Consider the following 17686-nt stretch of genomic DNA (forward strand, 5'->3'; position numbering starts at 1 on the left):
TGGGCTGGAGGAAGCTGTCTTGGAAGTGAATCTCAGCCTATGTCTTTTATTGGCTTTAAATCTGTGAAAAAAAAACCCCAAAATTATAGCTTGATAATTTTGGTGTGGGGTTTTTGATGAGGATTTTGGAGGGGTTTCTAAGTGTTGTCATCTCAAGTATCTTGGGTGAAATCTCAAGAGGCTTTTATTGGCCTTGTGGTCATTCTTCTGGGAAAAGTGGGAGACACTGGTGAAAATCAAGGGAGACACTGGTGAAAATGAAGGGAGATAGTGGTAAGAATTTAGGGAGACACAGGTGAAAATTAAAAGGAACTCAGGTTAAAATTAACGGAGAAACAGGTAAGAATTTAGGGAGATATTGTGAAAAATTAAGGGAGATACTGCTAAAAATTAAAGGAGATAGTGGTAAGGATTTAGGGAGACACTGGTAAAAATGAAGACAGATAGTGGTGAGAATTTAGGGAGACTCAGGTGAAAATTAAGGGAAACTCAGGTTAAAATTAACAGAGACACAGGTAAGAATTTAGGAAGACACTGCAAAAAATTAAGGGAGATACTGGTAAAAATTAGGGAGGTGCTGGTGAAGATTTAGGGAGACACTGGTAAAAATTAAAAGGAGATACATGTAAGAATGTAGGAAGACACTGGTAAAAATTAGGGGAGACTGATAAAAATTTAGGGAGACACAGGTAAGAATTTAGGAAAACACTGGTAGAAATTAAGGGAGATGCTGGTAAAAATTAAGGGAGACAGGTAAAAATTAAAGGAGACATTTAAGAATTAAGGGAGGTAAAAATTAAGGAAGATACTGGTAAAAAGGGGAGACTTTAGCGTAAGAATTTAGGGAGACACTGGTGAAAAATGAGGGAGGCACTGGTAAAAGTTTTGGGAGACACTGGTAAAAATTGTCTGCTCTGTGCAGAGAAAAGGTGCTGGTCAATGCTTGCCTTCAAATATCAAAATACAAATATTTTTGGTGTTTAACTTTTTCCAAAGTGAACGATGGGAAGGTCTGTACAGTTTGAAACTTGAGGGGAAGATGTGCAAGGTATGAACATGGTAGGAAAGGTAAAACCAGTATTTACAGCTAAGAATACAAACATCAGTTGGAAAGGCCACTTAGCAGTGCTGGGCTTTGGTTTTATTTGTGGCTTTAATGGGGAAGATACTTAAATATATTAATAATGCATTCTGAATGAAACTTAGAAGCACATGGAAAATTCTGCAGTGTCATTAAAATGATGACAAATATTGCAATGTAGATTTGCCACAGTGCTGCCAGTTCCTGGGCCTGATTTTCAGCTGTGATGGGAGCTGCTCTCTCCTCCAGGTCCTTGTGCCATGGAACCAAAACCACTCCATTGCAAGATGCAAAAAGTCAATTTTAAGGCAAACAGCAGCTGAAGGAGATTTGAGGCAGACATCCCACCTAGCCCAGTCTGGGGCAGCTCTTGCTCAAGGCTCAAGGTCTGGTCTTTAATTTATGGGACTGAAAACAGTTTTTCATCTTTTATTTATACTTTTTCCCCCATTAACTGTATTTCCTTTTTGCTGTAAGAAGGAGGGATAGGATTGGGCTGCAGGAATTTTTTTGTTTCTTCTTCAGTTCTCCTGCAGATTATTTAGGCATCCACAAATTCATCATCCTGGTGGGTAGCTAACAGTGGCTTCCTGAGAAGAGCTGAGGCCTTGGATGATTTTTGGAGCATGTTGAAGCATTTTAATGCAGTAAATGAATAATGTTGGTTGCTAACAAGGCATCCTGTTGCCATCACTAATAGATTTTGATGGGAGCTCTGGGACAATCCGTTTACATCCTGAAAAGTCATTATTTTTCACTGTGGGGTTGTTCCTCAGCTGTGTTCGGAAATATTTCTTTAGGATGGAGATGTTTAATGTGCAGTTTTTTGGGTTTGCCCCAAGATAAACACAATTTTTGTGGAACCCATCCGTTATCAATCAATCTTAGGCTGGAGATTCTTCAGCCAACAAAAAATCAACAGCAGTTTTGCTCTCTTGGAAAGAGCTGTGATATTTTGAAGTGGTTACATTTTGAGGGTGATAAGAAAAGCCACAGCCTCCATCCAAGAGCTGCATTCCTGGGAAATGTCTTTTCCTCGACAGAGAGGGCTTGGGAAGTTCTCTGGGAGGAGACTGCCAATAATGTCAACAAAGAGCTCCAGCAGAGGGGATGGGCCCGTGCAGAGCTCCAGGTTTGGCTGCTCTGGGTCTGTCAGAGCATCCCAGGCTGATCTTCAGCCTGGGGCTGAGCACAGGGACAGACAGGAGACCTTGGTGTCCGTCTGTCTGTCCGTTCCTCTTCCTGGCAAAGGAGAGCGAGGACAGCGCAGGCGATCAAAGGGACTTGGGACAACAACGTGCAGGATGGCTTTATGGCAAAGGAGGGCAGGGTTAGGTGGGAAATTGGGAAGGAATTCCTCCCTGGGAGGGTGGGCAGGCCCTCACAGGGGCCCAGAGCAGCTGTGGCTGCCCCTGGATCCCTGGCAGTGCCCAAGGCCAGGCTGGATGGGGCTGGGAGCAGCTGGGACAGTGGGAGGTGTTGGGGTGCAATGGGATGAGTTTTGAGGCTCTTTCCAACCCTTCTTTGATTCCATAATCATCTTTTCATGAATCCTTTTCTTGTTTTTCCAGATTTGGTGGGAATTTCAACACTAATCTCTCACTATTAATAGTTATTTACACTGAAACATTAAAACATTTTGTTTTCATTGTAAATAAAGGTTTAATAAATAATGTTTGATTGCTATTGCTCTTGTTATTGTCCTTCCATATTTGATGGGAATATCAGCTCTGTGTTTCTATAAATATTTACATTGAAACATTAAAAAGCTGTGTTTTCAGTGTAAATGTAGGTTCAATAAATAATGTTTGATTGCTGATCCTCTTGCTGTCCTTCCAGATTTGATGGGAATTTCAACACCAATGTGTCCAGAACCATCAGCTGCGATCGACTCTCGACCACTGTCAACAGCAGAGCCTTCAATCCTGGACGTGACTTAAATTCTGGTGAGCAGCCCAGTTCTACTTTGGGGTTTTTTTCCTTCTCTTGTAGGGTTTTTTTCCCATTAGACTCGAACATTTCCTTGGCACAGAGAATTTGCATTGATTGCCATAGCAACAAGCTTTTATTTCTCCTTGCAAGTGTCACACTGCTCTTAATTTGAGATTCCATGATTGAAAGCTGATACCTACAGTAATGCCCTTAGTCTAAGTACTTTATAAAAATGTCATGAAGATTTTATTCCAGCCTACCGTGGATAATTTTGTTGTGGTTTCTGCACTTTTTATTTCTTCCTTTTTATTTTTTTTTCCAAGGTTTTCTCCTTCCTTGGTCTGTCTGCTTTGGCATCAGCAGTGTCAGCTGCTGCAGGGGCCACACAGGGAAGTTTCTCTGATCTTCTTAGCTGAGTTCAGCCCATGTGAGGCTGCCTTTGCAGTGATATGCAAAAACGACCAAATATGAGGGCATCTTAAAATATTTCCTGTCTTTGTCTTGTCAGGGCATTTTCTCAACACGTTTAAGGACTTAGAAATATGCTTAGAACCAAAATACACATGACTTATCCCTGAAAAATTCAGCTTTTGGGCCTCTGCTGCAGCAATGTTTTCTTCTTTTTTTTTTTTTTTTCTTGCATCCTAATCAGTGTGGATTAATACAGGGGTTTCAGTTGGGTTTAGTCAGACTTTGCCCCAGCTGTTCCATCTGACTTTTCAACTTTTTATGGTGCTCGGTGTTACAAATTAGGGAACATTAATAGACTTTGTGAACTTCATTTTGGGGAGGCGTTTGTTCATTCTTTTGGAGGAATAATGCAAACTTGGGATTTATTTTATTTTCATTTTTAGAGGTCTTTTGGAATAAAATGCTGATTTATTTTATTAACTTGACTGATGAAGTGGCAACCCTGCCATTCTACTCTCACCCTGTTGCAACAAACAGGGGGAAAGAACCCCAAATTTTTATAAACTCCTTTACTGTTAGCTTCTTATAGCTTTGCTTTCTGGATTCCAATGGAATATACAAATGAGCAGTCCCCATAGATTGTTTTCCATCCCGTCCATGGTATCCCACATCTTGGATGCAGGTGCTGGCCAGGCTGATTTCCTGACAAGCCATGATTTGTGTGGTGTTTTCCATCCTAAAGCCAGGCACTCTTTGTTCACTCACTGTGATTTGCAGGGCTTTGTTTTACTCATCTCTTTATTAAAAAACCAAACCCAAACGACTCATTAAAATAATGTTTAAATCACATGCAGCTGTTAATTAATCAGAATAATTTTTGAAAGCAAGTTTAGAGTCACTGTTGTAAGAGCAAAGCATACAATGAATCACTTCATGGTTTTTAATTAAATTAAATAAAAATCTTTTTCTACTGCAGAAGTTGGAGGTTAATGAAGTATTCAAGAAATATTCCTTATTTTTGAGTGATGAAAAGCAAATAAATTGCAGTTTCTTGTAAACATAATTTAAATTTCTGGTTTGAATTCTCAGAGAAATAAAGTGAGTGGGTGTTCAAGGTTCCTGCTGTCGTGGCTCAGCAGTGAGGCTCAAGTGCCTCCTCTTCCCTTGCCTCTGGCTTGAAAGATTCCTGATGAAAGGAGAACCTTCAAAACATGGCATTGGCAGGAAAGGGCAGCAGGAGAGGAGAGGGAATTGAGGGAGAGTAAGAGCAGGGATTTATTGACAGCAGACTCTCCTCTGACTGTCCTTTTACAGAATCAGCCTTGGGGGGAGGTTTTGATTAGGGAGGAAATGTCTGTAAGAGAAATGGGATGGAAAGAGTGGATTGAGGCAGGAAAACAGGATGGAAATGGTTAATTTGAGGAACACAATTTGGTACTGGGTGCACACCTAGTGAAGTTTTGTGTAGGTGAAGTCCAAGGAATACCCTTGGTCCTTGTTGTGTTTAAAAGTCTGGGAGATCAATCACAGGTGAGGTTGGGTTGGAAGGACCTCACAGCCCATCCAGTGCCACCCTGCCCTGGCAGGGACACCTCCCACTGTCCCTGGTGCTCCAGCCTGGCCTTGGGCACTGCCAGGGATCCAGGGGCAGCCACAGCTGGGACTGATGACAGTTCCACCTTCCCATCCCTGCTCCTCGTCTCAGCCACACGAGCTCCACCGGCCCAACCCCAGCACCAGGGCTCTGAGTGACCCTTGGGGACACTCAGGAGGGTCAGCAGGGCACGGCTGGGGTGGGGCTGTGTCACTGAGACACAGAAGAACACCATGCCTTTCAGAAAGCTTCTCTCTGCTTATTTTAACAGCATGCTGTCTTTTACACCTTTTATACCTTTTATGTCTTTTATACCTTTCATACCTTTTATACCTTTTCAGGAAGTTTATCCTTGTTCATTGGCCACAACAAATCCCCACAGTGCTCATTGGCACAGAGCAGTCTCCACCACTGTCCTCAGCCAAGGTCCAACTGCAGGCCCCTCCTTTGTCTTCTCTTCTTCTTGGTTTCCATGTCCATAACCTTGATAGAATTCATTTCAGGGACAAACAAGACTTTTCCCACTCTCTTCTCCAGCTGTCAGCCCCTTCCTCGGGGCTGGGCAGGCTGGAGCAATGTGGGACTGCAGGAACATTGGGCTCTGGGATAAACGTGTAGGCAGTCTTTGGGGCATTTGTGCTCAGGGTGTTGTGTTGGTGGTGTCTGTAGCACTGGCTGCTGTAGCCATGGGCTGTCACCTGTGCCAGGAAATCTGTGTGTGCCCAGAGTTCATGGGCTGGACAGGAATTGGCTTGGGATAGAAATGGAGTGGGAAGCAGTTTTGGTTGGAGGGATGGAGTGCTCTCAGTGCCCCGGCATGCCCCCAGCTGGGGAGATGCTGTCACCTTGTAAATGGGGTTTAAAAATACTAATTAGTGTATCTGTGTCTTAAAACTCTTTAATTTTATATTTCTGTTGGACCTCTTACCTTTGAGGTTACCCTCAGGGCAGAGCCCTTGGTGTGCACAGGAGCCAATTCTCAATAAATCAATCAATATTCACATTAAACTAAAACCACTCTGAAAGAAGACAGTGATCAAATACAAAAAAAAATTCTCACATCCCATAATTTTCTTTCTTCTCTCATAAGTGTCCTCATGCAGAGCTGGGGAGGAATATCTGTTTGCACTACTTCTGCCTCACTTATTTTTATGCTTTAAAAACTGTGGGTACATCTGGGTGTTCTCATCGTTGTCTTCCTGAATGAGTTTTTCAGTTCATTCTGCACATAAAAGGCAAAATTCCCATGAGTATCCCCCCTTTTCCCACATGAGTTCTGCAGTTTAAATAATCCTGCCTATAAAAAGCTCCTGGCAAAACATAAATTTCAGCTCTGCTCGACCTCGAGCTCAGCTCTGGAAATGTTAATCTTGGCCCAGAGTAAAAAGTGGGATTGGAGTGCTGAAGTTGGAGGTGTTGGAAGGGAACAGAATTTGCACCACAAAGCCGCAGGAACAGAGCCTGGGAGAGCCCTCAGGGACAGCAACCCCAAATTCCACCCTGAGCAGGGTGTTAAGAGGGGTGAGGGAGCTCATGAAACTTTCAAATCTGTTTTTTCCATTATTATTGGATTTTTTTAGTTAAAATAAACATTAATCTTAGGGGAGGGAGAAGGAAATAGATGTGTCTCCTCAGCATTAAAAAATATCACTTTTACCACTGTTTTTTCTTGATGTTAGGTGGCTTTTAAAATGGTTTTTCATGTGTTAGAAAGAGTTTGTTTTATCTTGGTTGGAGTTTTGCATCTGGATTACTTTTAGCCATTACTACAAAACAGATAAGGAGAAAGTCTTTATTCTCCAGATGCAGACACAGGCTTTGGGCAGTTAGATGAAGAGATCTGTCCTCACCACTCTGAATAGTCCTTTATTTATTAAATCTTCCCCAGAGCCAGTGCATTATGTTATCAGATTCCTTTGTAGGTTTTTTTGCCTTTTGAATAAACAGGGAACCAGTAAATCTTTCTCCTTCTCATCCTTCAAAGTGCTGAAATGTCTGTTCCAAGTCAGGCAGCTTTGGCAGAGTGCTCCTCCCCAGAAATATGCAGAGATGGCACCAAATTGCCCAGTAAATTTTGTCTGTTTTATTCGAGGTGTTGATAATTTAAAATCTCAGAATCGTAAAATATCTGGAGTTGGAATGTTCCTTAAATTGCTGTATTTTAAACTGATTTTTGGCTGAGTTAAAATGGCTGGGAGTTATTTGAGCAGAAGAGTTAATACCCCTCCTTCCAAATCCTTCCAATGGAGGAATCTGGACCCATTCCTTAAAATGAAAGGGTTTTTTACTTCTTTTCCCTTCAGAGTCCTGAGGATTGAGCAGGGCTCTGTCCTGGCTCATGCCACCAGCAGAATGTTAATTGTGGCTGAGCTGCAGAGCTTTTATTCCTGGTGACAACACAGGAGCTGCAGTTGTGTTTGACTTGGAAAATCCTGGATCAGATCTGTCTGGGGAGTCAGAGGATGTCTTCACTTGTGCAATAAACACATTTCTTTGTGCTGTTTCTTCACCATGAGGGCTTTTAATGGAGGGACTTGTCAGAGGAGAACTGGAAATTAAACTTTTCTGGTTTTTGTGGGATGAGATCCGAGGTCGGCAGCTCAGCAAATGTAATGCTAAAGAGGAGGGCTGTAAGAAACCCTTTTATAATGAGCAATTATGTTCAGTAGTTCCTTTTTTTTTCCCCTGACTGTTTGTGCTGTTCTTTGAAGATTAATTAGTTAATGATTTGGCTGTGCTTTGAAGATGTAAAGTGGTATCTAGAAGTGCTAAGTGTTATCATATCGCATTCCCTTTGAAGTTTTATAAACTCTATCACACAGGGCTTTCTTCCTAAAAGTCCTTTTTGCCTTGTGAGATATTTATAACTAGAGAGAACCATCATTTCAGATGCTGTCATCTTAATTCTTCCCAACTTTTCCAGTCTGCAGCAGGATTTGGGGTCAGGGGAAGTGGAGGGAACAGAGGTTTTGGAGTGACCTGGCAATGCCACCTCATGGGCAGCTGGCCACTTTTATTCCCAATCTGTGTCCAGAACTAAGGGATCAGCTTTTTATTTGGATGGAATAACCTGTCCAGGGGCTGGTTTTCCTGGGAGGAGGAGGTGGGAATAAACTACAGGCACTGAGGGCGTGGAAAGTTTGGGGTGAGTGAGATTTAGGTTAGAAAAAATCATCTACTGTGTCCTGGCAAGGAGCAAGAATTGAGGCAATATCTGCAGGGCATTCTTGCAGCTTGAGTGGATGGAAAATAAGAATGTGTTTAAAGAGAAAAAGTCTGGATTTTTCAGCCATGGCTTATCTGCAGAGAGATTGTCTGCTGTGGTCATAGGAAAATGAAAAAAAAAGGGGGAAAAAGCAGAGTTAGGATAGAATTGGTGGTCCCTGGGGAGGTGTTATTGAACTAACACTCACTGGAGGAAACATGAGCACAACTGTGTGAAAAGGAAGAACAGCAGAGCTTGAGTTTCAAAACCAATTGTTTTATGGGGAAAATGAACACTTTTAAATCCACATATTCTCGTGGGGAAATAAATACAGCTCGTGGCCTTGCAGGAATGAGAAGTTTAATATAGCAAGGATTAAAAAAGCCAAAGCCTTTAAATTATAAACTCCTTTATTGTAATGTTGTTGGTAAAATGAGACTGGACAAGTTGTTTCATCCAGGCTTTAACTGAATGTTCACATGTCAACTTTGAAATTACATTTTTCGAGTTCTGTAACTCAAAACAAAAACTTCAACACCAGAAATTCAGCCTCTTTGTACAAAACAACTTCACTCCCAGAACGATGAAATCCTGGTGGCTGGGCATAAAAAGAAGGATTTAAATGTTTTATAGTCTCATGGCCCTTCTGCCTGCAGGAGGAAGCAGCAGTTCAGAGAAAAAAAAGATTTTGGAGGGGAGTGAGGAGTCTCTGGTAGTCCTTGGTCCATCAAGGCAGGGAATTGTTCTCATGGGAAGCTGCATTTTTGCACAGAGCTCAGCAGTCCCAGCCCAGCATCCTAGTGGGGTTTGTAGGCACTGTGGGAAGTGTCAAATACTGTGGCAAAGAGGAGTGGGGAAAGCCCAGGACAGTGGTTTGTGCAGGGTAATTACACTGAGCTGGATGTGGAGAGAACATCCAGCCACAGCCAGTCTGGGAAACTTGAGTAAGTGCTAAAGTGTGGAGGATGTGGAGCTCAGACTGTCCTCAGCGTGGGTATTTGGGTGTAGAGTGTCTGGCTAAGGCTTGAATGTGCCCTGCAGTCCTTTCCAACCCAAATATTGGCATATTTGATAATGAAGGAGATGAAACTGGCTTATTTTCAGTCCTGAGGGAATGCTGGAGGGAAATGCTGAGCAAAAGGTGTAGCACTGGAAATCAGAGCCCCCCCTCTGCCTTCTTTGAGTTCTGCAATCAAAGAACATGAAAGGAGAAATGGCAAAGAAATATTTTGTTTTTCTCATGCATTTTAAGCTGCTGTGATCCACTTTATTTGCTCAGTAAAAACTAAAGATTTCAAATATCCAGATTTTATTTTCAGTCTGCTGCAAGCAGAGAGGATATTCAGCCCTGAGTGGCAAATAATCCTGTTCCTGCTCTGGTGCTGAGGGGGTTTGTGCCTCCCATGCTAATGATCTCCCATTCTCTCTCTCCTGGGAGCATTTCCCTTTTGTGTTAAAGGACTTAGAGTTAAGATCAGTGGTGTGGCAAAGTTGGTGGTTCCAAGGATGAATATCAATCCTTAGTCTCTCCAGGATGGAGGGAGAGCAGACAAGGTCTGTGGGACATTCCCACTGCACCATGAGGCAGAAATCCCAATGTCCCTGGGATCTGTTCTTCCTAATGTCCATAGGATCAGTTCCTTTCCCAGTGTCCATAGGATCTGTTCCCAGTGCCCATGGGATCTGTTCCTTTCCCTGGCAATATGTTGGTCATGAAGCTGTGAGCACAAAACCTGTTGAATATTTTGCAGTTATTCCACCAAAAAGAAAAGGGTTTTTTAACATGAAGGCTTTTTCCTCTTTGGAAAGGATGTTGACAAGGTATTTATTATTACACAGAGATGTAGAGATGTATATATATTATATATAATTGCCTTAATCTCTTCCTTCCTCACTCTGGCCTTGCCTTCCAGGACCTGGGTGTACTTCAGAGATTCAGGAACTGTCATCACATACTAAACAAAATCTGTCCAGTCCAGTGTTGAGTTTCCTGAACTGTTTGCAGATCAGTGAAGTTTCACCAGTGTGTTTTCCCCATCCTAAGCAGAGCAGTTTGTGTTTCATGTTGGACCCTGGTTGTTCTTCTCCAAACTCCACCTGAGAGGCCCTGAGTAACAAACCCTCTGAGTCTGGGCTGCCTTTGTGACTCTGCTTCCTTGTCCCTTCCACCCTGCAGTCCTTGCTGATAACCTGAAGTCTAACCCAGGAATCAAGTGGCAATATTTCAGCTCAGAAGAAGGGATTTTCACCGTGTTCCCAGCCCACAAGTTCCGGTGCAAAGGCAGCTACGAACACCGCAGCAGGTAGGATTTGCCTCCTTCCAATTTCCTGGGAAAAGCATTCACAGTGGATTCCTCAGGCTCTGATTTCACTCACTGCTGTCCTTGGCCAAGCTGCCAACATTCACAAGTAACTTCTAATGCAGTCCCTTGGGTTTTCTTAGGGCTGTTTTTTAAAGCACCACTTTTCACTTCTAAGGAACTAAACTAAAATTCCAAACAGGTTCCTCACCTCTCCCAAATTAAATCAGCTGTAAACAGCAGTGACTTGGAAATTGTAGGTCAGCCTGCAGGCAAAATCTGACTTGTATTTGACTCATGCTTGACCCCTGTTAATAAAGCAGTGAGCAGACATTCTGCTGATTTGGCAGGTGCATCACTTTGGGAGGGAGGGGAAGGATGAGAGACTGGGAAGGGCACATAGGTAGGAGCATTTTTCCCCAGGTTCAGGTGGCACATCATGGATAGTAGGGAAGCAGCAGTGAAAATTTCTTTCCACTAAAATAAAAAAGTAAAAATAAAGCATTAGCTGGTGGCAGGGTTTCCTGCACTGGGATTTCTGTTCTCTAGACATGAAGCCAAGAATTCAAGGTCCAGTATTTTTCCCTGCTTTTTCTGTCAGTACCATGGGATAGATGAAGGCTTGAGGGTGGGAAGGTGCAGTGGCTTTAATATCTCTGGTCACACATTAATTAATTGTACAAGTTAATCAGTCTGGGCAGGGGAAGCAGCAGCACATCCAGGAACCTTTTTGGGACACTAAGGATGCTTTGGTTTTCTGTCAGGGTTGAGCAATCAAAAGTTTACTGATGGTATCTTCAGTGTGCCATCAAAGCACAGAGTTCTGAGCTTGACTGAGTTTTCTGGGGCCTTGGAAAGGTGAGGTCTGAGGAGGTGAGAGCTGGGGGTGCCCCAGTGCTGCTCAGAACTTTGACACTAAAACCATCAGTGGTTTTATCCAAATCACTTAGTCTGGGTCATAGTTCCTCCATGGCTAAATAAGGGGTCTCTTTTTGCTAATATTTACTTCAGAGGGTAGTTTGGATGAATTAATTAGTTAATGCTTCAGTGCTTTGAAGATCAAAGGCCCTGTTTCAGTTGCAGGTATTAATCCAGGCTAGAGCTGCAGGCTGTTTTACAGTTAAGAACTGATTTGTGCCAGTTGTTTACTGCAGTGCCTTGTGTCAAATCTTCTGCATTTCCTTTCCTTTTAATAAGATTTCTGTGTCTGCCTTTGATATTATAAAATTTAGATCCCAAAACTCTCCCTTGACTGTAACTAGTTTTGTGTCTGGACTAAAGAGAGAAACTTGCCATTTTATTTTAATCCTTCCTCCATGCTGAGGATCTTCCTAATTTATTCCAGGTTGAAACCTTGGCGTGAGAGCTTGTGAACTCTTTCACACCTCTCTCAGTATTGAGCTGGATCTGAAAACACTTCCCTGAAAACAAGATTTTTGGTGTTAGCACAGACACATGGCAGCACTGAGAGTCCCCACTGGTGTTAGCTCACGTTGGGATGTAAAACTGGGACGAACCAAGGGCTTGTGCAGCATGACCTGAGTGAGAGTCATCCCAGGGCACCCTGCCTTGGCCAGGAGCCTTCTTACAACAGCCCAAACACCCTGGGCTGATCAGCTCCCTGCAGCTGCACAGGTTTTTACTTGTCATGGCCCCAGCACATCCCCATTGTTGCACTCAGTTCACGTGTGGGTGAAGTTCCCAGCAGCCAGGATTTACCAGGAGGCATTTCTTGCTGCATTCAAACCTTGCTGTGAACTGCTGCAGTGATCCTAAATGCTGCTGCTGTGTAAGCAGCAGGGTTAATTCCTGAAAGCTCTTGCTGTGACAGAGAGAGAAGAACTTGGTTAGGTTAAAAAATTCAGGAAGTGAGGAGCATTTCTGCGTGCTCAGATTCTCAGCTGGCCTTTTCTGGTACAAATTTTCATAAGGGAAAAAAAATCCTGTTCAAATTCATTGTTTCTGCCTGGTTCTTTGCTTGGGTGTTCTAATTCCTGCCTATTTCCACTTGTGAGCATTCCAGTGGGGATGCCAGGGTGCCTGATGATGATGCTGGTTTGGGTTTTGTCCCTCCTCAGGCCCGTCTACGTCTCCACCGTTCGCCCTCAGTCCAAGCACATCGTGGTCATCGTGGACCACGGCGCCTCTGTCACAGAGACACAGCTGCAGATTGCCAAGGATGCTGCCCAGGTGATCCTCAGCTCCATAGATGAGCACGACAAGGTGAGGTTTCTCCAGGCAAGGAGCAGCTTTCCCTGGGTTTTCAGCTCTCACCCAAAGTGGTGTTTTCAGTCATGGACTCCAGCGGATTTGGGAGCTGCCTCCGAGGGGTGACAGAGCCTTGAGCTCACTCTTGGAACCTTTCTGCTGCAGGGGAAACATTAGGGGATCTGCAGGCTGGGAAAAAAGTGATATCCCACTGATCTAAGGGAAAATCTTGCACCTGAGCAATCTTTAAAGGCTCCTCTATCTCAGCAGATATTTCAGTGGTCGTCAACAGGAAGAAGAACCATGCTCCAAACATGACTCCTTCTCACATCCTAAACTGCTTTGAGCAATTCATTTCATCTCTGAGCCTCTCTTTTTGTCTTGTGAAAGTGGAAATTATTTATTCTCCTGCAGTACTGATATGAGCTGAAGCTCAACAGCTCCAAACATATAATTAGTGTTTGGAAGATTCACAGATAATTATGGTACCAGCAAAGGGCTGAGAAATCTGGGTTTGATTTCTTGCTCTGTCCCTGGTACTCATTTGACAGTGAGAAAGTCACTTAACCTGTCATTTTTTTCAGAACAGACAACCATGGACTCATAAAGTGCTTCTGTAAAAAGTCTCCAGTTTGGTCTTTTAGTAACTCACTACTGGTGAGACCTTGGTCAGTCTCTGTGCTTGGGTTTTCTTTTGTGAGCAGGAAGAGTTTCAGTTAAACCAAATTGAAGAAAACTGATGATAATCTTTGCCTTAAGTCTTCTCATGAATAGTATGGGAAAACCACTTGTAGCATGGTGCTTTTAGAGAGATTTAATATGTAAAGTAATCTTACAGCTCAGCAGGATTAATAGCACTTAAATTCAAGTGTCAGAAGGTTTGTGTTAATACAGAGAATATGTTTAAGGCACCTATTCCTTGGTCAGTAGCTCAGTGGTTATAGAACCTGTTACACAGGTATCTAATTACTGCTTAATTCTGGGGCTGTCTTACCTCAGTCATGTTCCCTAATGAAGTTTGTCACTCACTTAATGAGTCTGGTGTGTTAGATGTCATTAAGGCATAGAGGTAACACTTGCATTGACTTATTTACAGGAAAAGCTGATGTCAGAGTCACCTTGCTTTGACTGAAACATTGAAACAGCAAAGAGCTTTGCTGGGAGCAGTCCTTAGACGAGTTGTTTGGTTTATTTTTTTCATTTCTCAGTGCACTCCACTTCTCTCTGGGCTCTCCAGGCTTTCCTGAAAGTGCTCTCTGCTGATTCCCTGTCAGCTCTCCCTGGCCCACTCAGGCTCTGCCCAGAGCAGTGCATTGACCATTGAGAGGGAGCAGAGTGAAGCTGACTCTGCTGAGAAACAAAGACCCAAATCTCTTTTCCTTGAACTCCACATAATCCTTTTGAAATCTGACAGATTTGTGCCTCAAGCATTTCTTTTCCAACAATGCAGTTTTAAACCCACGGAATCTCCTCTGTTGGCTTCTCCCAGTGTTGTGTGTCTGGGTGTGTGAAGATGATGTAAGGATGTGTGTTGTGTTCTCCATGCAGGAGAGCAGGACAACTCCTGGACAACTAATCAATGTCATTAAACAGAAGCCACTTCATTGTTTACAATAAGCTCTGTTTATACATTCTGACACTACTGCACACACACAATCACACATTTCTTGATTGGTGCCTCTACCTTGTCCACATTTTCTGTGTGCACTTTTCAGGAGATGTGAGTGGTTATAGTCCAGTGCCTCAAGGCCCTCCTTTATCTAATTCTTGTGGTCTTGGCATTTTGTTTTTCAGCCTCTTCCTTCTTAATGTAGCACAATTTATGTCTTGGTAACCTTGAGGGTTCTGATAAGAATAACTAAAAACAATTTGGCTGGAGCACACTGTGGCCTGAGCTGTTCAAGCGCATTGCTCCACCTCCAGGGGAGGTGATCCCATGGGACCTCTTCCCTATGGGACCTCTTCCCCATGGAACCTGTTTCTCATGGAACCTCTTCCCCATGGGATCTCTTCCCCATGGAACCTGTTTCTCATGGAACCTCTTCCCCATGGGATCTCTTCCCCATGGAACCTGTTTCTCATGGAATGTCTTCCCCATGGAATCTCCTCCCCATGGGATCTCTTCCCGGCAGATCTCGGTGCTGACGGTGGCCGACGCGGTGCGGACGTGCTCCCTGGACCAGTGCTACAAGACCTTCCTGTCCCCTGCCACCAGTGAGACCAAGAGGAAGATGTCCACCTTTGTCAGCAGCATCAAGGCGTCCGACAGCTCCACGCAGCACGCCCTGGGCTTCCAGAAGGCTTTCCAGCTGCTCCGGAACACCAACAACGGCACCAGGCTCCAAGGAAGTAAGCCAGCCTCTTGTGCAAGCCAGGTTGTTTCAGGGCCTTGCCAGTGTTTTCTTAGTTCACATTCTCACTTTGGCAGAGGCCAATGGAGTGGAGTGTGTTGAACAGGAACAAAAACGTGCTCCATCTCCTACTTTTATTTTAAGGAGCATTTGCTTGGGCTGCAGGCCACGTGAGGGGCTGTTGGATGTGTCCATTCCCTTCTCATTTGTGTAACTTGCTGCCTTGCCTTTCTTTTGAGCTGAAAGAGGAGGATGCAGGATTGATCACTGTGATAGCTGAGTTATTTCCTCAGTCTGTATGGGGGGACAGGGGGCCTTTCCAGGAAAATTGCAGCTTCTGTAGGTTCATTTAATGAGTGCTGGCACATTTGCATATGGATGATATGCATTACTGGAATCCTGGGGAAGTGGATCCCCTAGCTTCCCAGGGCAATGGGTTGTTGAGAATGCCAATTGTGGGTGATATTTTGTGGAACACAAAGCTGTCCTGGCTAAATTTTCCTTCATCTCAGGGTAACCCCCCTGAACTCTGTGTACTCATTGTGAGCTTTATCCTTCCCCTTCCCAAGACTGGGGTTTTTCTGGGCATTTTTTGTGATGAGGATGTGGTGGAAAAGATGGATGTGAAATTGAGTGGCAGATTTGCTTGCAAGGAAGCCATGGAAGGCAAATCCTGTGCTCTGAGTGCTCCTTGGATTTGAGTAACACTGGCAGTGCCAGGGCAGGGTGGAGGGAACAGCCATCTCCATCAGGATACTTGGATTATGTAACTCAGTTCCCACACCCTGGCCCTGTGCCTGCTCCAGAGAGAGCAGAACCTTCAGTGTCCCAAAGGGCAGCAGCTCAGAGGCTGTGCACAGCCAGAGAGAGGGAAAAGTCCAGGAACTGAAGTGCTTTGGAAAGAATGAGGAAATACCCCCATTCCACGTGACTTTCCTTGGGTTTATGGAATGGTGCTTTTGCTACCAAAGGTTCAGCCAATTCCTGAGCTTCAGGACATTGGCACAGGGAGATTTTGTGTGACTGGACAAAGGATAAGGTTGGCAAGGGCAGGATTTTACCATCCTCTGGCAAAATGATGACAGGGGAGCAACTCCAGCAAATGCAAAATGAACATTGCAGTGCTGCTGCAGCTGGCTGGGATAAGATGAATTTGTCATCAGGACTTATTCCAAGAACATTAGCTGAGGAGTCTTGGAGCATCCTCCTGCTTATTCCCTATTCCTGGCAGTGTCCCAGGCCAGCTTGGACAGGGCTTGGAGCACCCTGGGATAGTGGAAGGTGTCCCTGCCCATGGCAGTGGTAGGATGAGATGGGCTTTAAGGTCCCTCCCAACCCAAACCATTCCAGGATTCCATGTTTTTATGTTTGGCACTGTTTTGTATTAGGATTAGAAGTTTTGGCATATTCACACTTCACTAGGTTTCATATCAAACAACTGTTTTGGGGCAGAAGCACAGAAAGTTAAAATGCAAATGCTTTGAGTTTAGGTTTTCTCTACATGTGGAAGATTGTGAAGATCTAACGTGCTTATAACGAGTTTCAGAATTCCTGGGGTGAGACACAATAGGTTTCAGAAGAGGATGTTTATAAAACATGTCTCATTTTCTTGTAAATAATCTTTTCATCTTTTTAAAAAAGAAAAACAAACCCAGCAAAAAAAAAAAAAAAAAAATCCTTCATTTTACTGTTAATTTTCTAACATCCTGTTCCCAGAGAACAATGTGTGGGTGTGTCAGGGAAGCTGTTGAGATACAGCCTCAATCCCAAATTCACACTGGTGCAGCCAGAAGGGAGCTGCTGGTGAGATGGGAGAACTGTGCTGTTAAACACATCTGGATTTTCTGCTTCAGGTCCTACTGCAGTCCTGCTCAGCACATCCTCATCCCAAAGGGCTCCAAAAATGCTCCAAAAGCTGCTTGCTCTGGTCCCTCATGGAGATTTAGGACTGGCCCCTTGAGGCTGCAGCACCATGCCTGGCTGCAGATAAAATATCTCAGCTGTAGCCTAGGAAACACAGCAACAATTTTCCTTAAACTCCGCCCAAAGCTGCTTTAATACCTGGCTTTACTTTTTTCCCTACTTTTAGCCCTTACAAAAAACTAAGGTAGAAATTTCCCCAAATTAACAGCCCCTCCTGTTTGTGTCAAAATCTAGTTCTGGCTGAAATTCTGGTCAAGCCACAAGGACAAAATGTGCAAGTCAAAGCACTGATACCTGTTTAATAAACCAGTACAGCAAATCCACCAAATATCCAGGTGAAACAAGAAAGTTGGGACATGACAACATCAGCCCAGTGCTTTGGATTTTCTGTGGATGATTTTGATCTGTATGTTCATTATAAACACAAACCACTCTCTCAGTGCTGAGATAAATGTGATGGAACAGGTTGGGGAGTCAGCACAGGGCTGTGAATTGTTGTGTTCAAAGGCTTTGGGGCAGGACTTTGGCCAGGAACATCCTCAGCCTGAAAAACATGTTCCAGGGAAAGTGTGAGGGGCCAGGTCACATCCCACAGAATTCACAGAATTCCCAAGCTTTCTGCTCTGCCCTGCTCCATGGAGGGCATCCTGTGCAGCTCCATGCCTTAGGATTGCAGGGTGG

The 17686-nt window shown here is 43.9% G+C and overlaps 1 protein-coding gene across 1 annotated transcript in view; it reads left to right on the forward strand.

The window, feature by feature from the left end:
* Window positions 1-17686, forward strand: part of CACHD1 (cache domain containing 1) — a 91242-nt gene that overhangs the window by 46403 nt on the left and 27153 nt on the right. The window contains exons 5-8 of the mRNA XM_041483210.1: window positions 2921-3027; window positions 10400-10526; window positions 12602-12746; window positions 14864-15080. Coding sequence (XP_041339144.1) covers window positions 2921-3027; window positions 10400-10526; window positions 12602-12746; window positions 14864-15080 — 596 coding nt within the window. The remainder of the gene's footprint in view (window positions 1-2920; window positions 3028-10399; window positions 10527-12601; window positions 12747-14863; window positions 15081-17686) is intronic.

The sequence above is a fragment of the Pyrgilauda ruficollis genome, unplaced genomic scaffold (genome assembly GCF_017590135.1).
Source record: "Pyrgilauda ruficollis isolate IOZ18807 unplaced genomic scaffold, ASM1759013v1 scaffold6, whole genome shotgun sequence".
Taxonomy (NCBI): domain Eukaryota; kingdom Metazoa; phylum Chordata; class Aves; order Passeriformes; family Passeridae; genus Pyrgilauda; species Pyrgilauda ruficollis.